Source organism: Chinchilla lanigera, unplaced genomic scaffold (assembly GCF_000276665.1).
Source record: "Chinchilla lanigera isolate Chin_1 unplaced genomic scaffold, ChiLan1.0 scaffold00122, whole genome shotgun sequence".
In the NCBI taxonomy this organism is placed as follows: domain Eukaryota; kingdom Metazoa; phylum Chordata; class Mammalia; order Rodentia; family Chinchillidae; genus Chinchilla; species Chinchilla lanigera.
In genome coordinates this window covers 309,162-312,916 of record NW_004955523.1, presented here as the reverse complement: position 1 = coordinate 312,916, position 3,755 = coordinate 309,162, and the positions used below count along the sequence as shown (strand labels likewise).

At 62.4% G+C, this 3,755-nt stretch overlaps 1 protein-coding gene across 1 annotated transcript in view; it reads left to right on the top strand.

Annotated features, from left to right (window-relative positions):
* Positions 1 to 2,188: 2,188 nt before the first annotated feature.
* Positions 2,189 to 3,755, top strand: part of Fos (FBJ murine osteosarcoma viral oncogene homolog) — a 3,548-nt gene continuing 1,981 nt past the window's right edge. Inside the window, exons 1-2 of the mRNA XM_005409369.2 lie at positions 2,189 to 2,790; positions 3,466 to 3,717. Coding sequence (XP_005409426.1) covers positions 2,650 to 2,790; positions 3,466 to 3,717 — 393 coding nt within the window. The 5' untranslated portion in view covers positions 2,189 to 2,649. The remainder of the gene's footprint in view (positions 2,791 to 3,465; positions 3,718 to 3,755) is intronic.

The following is a 3,755-nucleotide window of genomic DNA, read 5'->3' as shown; positions in this document are numbered from 1 at the left end:
TGCACTTGCCAGGCAAGAGCTTTTACCTCTGAGCTAAATCCCTAGCCCCCTTTTTGGAGGATGGATGTATTAAATCTCAGCTCCTTGGTCACAATGGTGCCAGGAAGGAAAGGGTTACGCTGTCTTGGAGGAGTCAGGTTCACCGGAAGACCCTGCTCCTTTTCTTTATTGGCAAAGGCAGGATAAGACATATATGAAATAAATCCTGGATATAAAATCTTGACACATCTTTTTGGTGTTGGCCTGAGCTGCTTTGAAGGAGAAGTAAATCAAATAATTCTAGATTTTCTCTTAAGTGGCTCTGAGATCCAGTTGTGAATGGAAGGCAAGGGCAGACCCAGGAATTCAAAGCTTGACCTACTTTGTCAAAGCTAATAATAAGAGGAGAGATGGATTTGTCTTCATAATCTCTCTTTCTCTCTCTCTCTCCCTCTCTGTCTCTACAATGATCAAGGACAGTGGAATGGTCTGACAGATGATAGAATTAGCAGACCTGAAGGCCACCTAATTGCTTTAGGGTTCAGAGCAGCTCCAAGAAGACTGTTTATGTGTATGTTTTTCCTTTTCTCCCTTCCTCCCTTTTGAGTGAGAAAGAAAAAAGCAGCGTACATTCCCACCGTCATAAGCCAGTGATACACAGTGATGAAATTCTGTTTTCACCTCTGCCTGCGACAGGGAATGCAAAAATAGCAAGTGGCCCAGTTCCGCGAGTCCCCGCCTCCCTGCCCTCCAGTCTCCGCCAGGGTCGGATCTCTAAGAATGGAGGTCAGCGCCAGCCCCGCGCTCGCCGCGCTCAGCCGGGGACCGAAGCGTGATGTCAGGGGCTGGGGCGGCCGCCGCGGGGCCGAGAAGGCCCTGGCCGCTGGGGAGCCGGGAGGGCGCGCGGCGTCGCCTGGAGACGGCCCTGGCGGCGCGGCGCTGCTGTAAACAGCCGCTTCCCTGTTACTATCTATAGCAGGATCGCCTGGCTCCGGGCGCGGCGCGGGAGGCAGGTTCGCGGTTCCGCTCCCCGCGCGCCCCTGGGATCAGTGCCCGGCCCTAAGTCTCCCGCCCCTCGGTCCGGTGCCCACCCTGAGCTCTGTCCCGGGGCCCAAGGAGTGGGGGAGGAGAGGCAGGGGCTGCGCGGGGACCTGCGGACGCCCGTCCCAGGGGTGGCTGGCTCCCTGGGGCCCAGCCGGGGCACTGTGACCTCGGCTGTCCTTTGCGGCGGGCAGGAGGCTGGGAGCATCTGGAGGGGTGCGCATTCCGGGGCTCCTTGCCTCCCTTCCCAAGCCCCATTTTCCGGGACGCAGAGCCGCTCCCGGGGCCCCAGCAGTCGAGGTCTCCTGCCTGGCCGCCGTAGGCACGACGCTTCCAGTCCCCCCAGGGCCTCCCCCTTCCAAGTCCGAGCTGGAAAATCACCCGCTGCGGGCTGCCTGTAAGCGCAGCTTCCTGGCGGGATCGAACCAGCCGCTCCACCCACTCACCCTCGCGCCTCCTCAGTGCGGACTTGTGTTATCCCTAGAAGCTCACCCCACTGTGTCATCCCGAGCTGACCCCTGCCCACACCACGCAGCCCCCTGCCCCAGCTCACAAGGCAAAGGACCCCTCAGGCATTCTCGCACGGAGGTCTTGCACAATATTTATCGGCTCATGTCTGGGGTTTGACAGCAGCACTAATGTCCTTACATATGGCCAAGAAACAGAATAAGTGCACTCACTATCTTCCTTACAAACAAGAAGGAATGAACGGAGGAATGAATGAACCCAGCATCGTAGATAAAGTAGGTTATCGTATTCTTATTTTGGATCTTCCATTTTCTCTTCCAAACACAGTCGTAGTATTACTCGAGCCCCGGGGTTGGAGGTGAGGGGCTGGGGTCTGATCCCACATTTTGCACTGATTAGGGGGATGTAGACGCATTTGTTCAAGAGCCAGGCTTCAGACCCTCAGGCTGGTGTACCTGTTTCTCCCGTTCCTGAGCCTCAGAACTGTCCTCTGGTTCTGGACAATCGTAAAGAGGCGACCCCCGCCCATCCTTGCGATCCCCGGAACAAGGGCCCGCATTGAACCAGGTGCGAATGTTCGCTCGCCTTCTCCGCCTGTCCCGCCTCCCCTCCCCCGCCCGCGGCCCCGGCCTCCCCCCGCGTTGCACCCTCTGTGTTGGCTGCAGCCCGGGAGCAGTTCCCGTCAATCCCTCCCCCCTTTACACAGGATGTCCATATTAGGACATCTGCGTCAGCAGGTTTCCACGGCCGTTCCCTGTAGTCATGGGGGGAGCCCTCTAAGAGTCCCACATAGGAAGAGGCCCGAGAGACCCCTAAGACCCTGAGTACAAAACATCCATGCGACAAGGGTACACAGCAGGACGGGCTGGGGCTGTAAGCGCTGCAGAGGCGGCCAGGCGGCCACAGAGGCGTCCCGGAGCCCGCGTCTCCCCCTCCGTGCCGCAGTGGTTGCGTCCAGTGACGTATTGTCTCATTCATAAAATGCTGTTATAAAAGCGGTGGCTGCGGCGCCTAGTACTCCAACCGCATCTGCAGCAAGCAGGCGAGACTCCGAGACGGAGCAGGCGGCAGCGGCGCAGCGAACGAGCAGTGACCGCGATCCCCCCCAGCTCTGCTCCGCAGCTCCCACCTGTCTCCGCCCCTCGGCCCCTCGCCGCGGCTATGATGTTCTCGGGCTTCAACGCTGACTACGAGGCGGCGTCCTCCCGCTGCAGCAGCGCCTCGCCGGCGGGGGACAGTCTCTCCTACTATCACTCGCCGGCCCACTCCTTCTCCAGCATGGGCTCTCCCGTCAACGCGCAGGTGAGGCCGGCCTCGAGCCGCTGCGGGGGCGGGAGGCCGGGGTCGCGACGGTGGCAGACGCGGGCGGGACGCTCAGGGACACGGGCCGGCGTCTCCCTTTGCCCGGGAGGGAGGCTTCCGGGGCCGGAGCAGCCCCAGGTTGGCAGCCTGGGGCTTGTTCTGAGCGCACGCACGCCGGTCATAGCGAGACCGAGGGCGTCTGGCCGCGACGGCTTCGTCCTGAGCGCTGCCCGCTCGCCTCCGGCAGGAGCCGGGGCAGACGTGTCCCGGGCAGACTTGCTAACTAAACCCGGTGTCTCGGGGGAGGCGGCAGAAGCGGCAGCCCGCCGCCGGGAGGACGGCGCGGGGAGGAGGGTGCGGCGGGCAGTGCGTAAGGCAGTTTCATTGATAAAAAGCGAGTTCATTCTGGAGACTCCGGAGCGGCGCCTGCGTCAGCTCAGACGTCAGGGATATTTATAACAAACCTCCTTCCCAGCGAGGCATGCTGCGGGGATAACGGGAAGGCAGCGGCAGGAGGCCGGCAAAGGCTCCGCGCTGCGGATTTCCTGGGGCCGGGGCGAGAGCGTTGCTCCGGGGTGAGAGGCGTGGGGGACGGCTTGGGCTCCCTGCTGCATGCGGCGCGACTCGCGGCTAGAACCTGCGCTCACGCCCGCGTCCCCCGCCGCTCTGCTGCAGGACTTCTGTGCGGACCTTGCCGTCTCGAGCGCCAGCTTCATCCCCACGGTGACTGCCATCTCAACCAGCCCGGACCTGCAGTGGCTGGTGCAGCCCGCCCTGGTCTCCTCCGTGGCCCCGTCGCAGGCCAGGGCCCCGCACCCGTACGGCGTCCCTACCGCCGCCGCTGGGGCTTACTGCAGGGCCGGCGCGGGCAAGACGGCGACGGGAGGCAGAGCGCAGAGCCTCGGCCGGAGGGGCAAGGTGGAACAGGTGAGCGGCCTTCCGCAGTGCGCGCGGGGCGGGCCGGG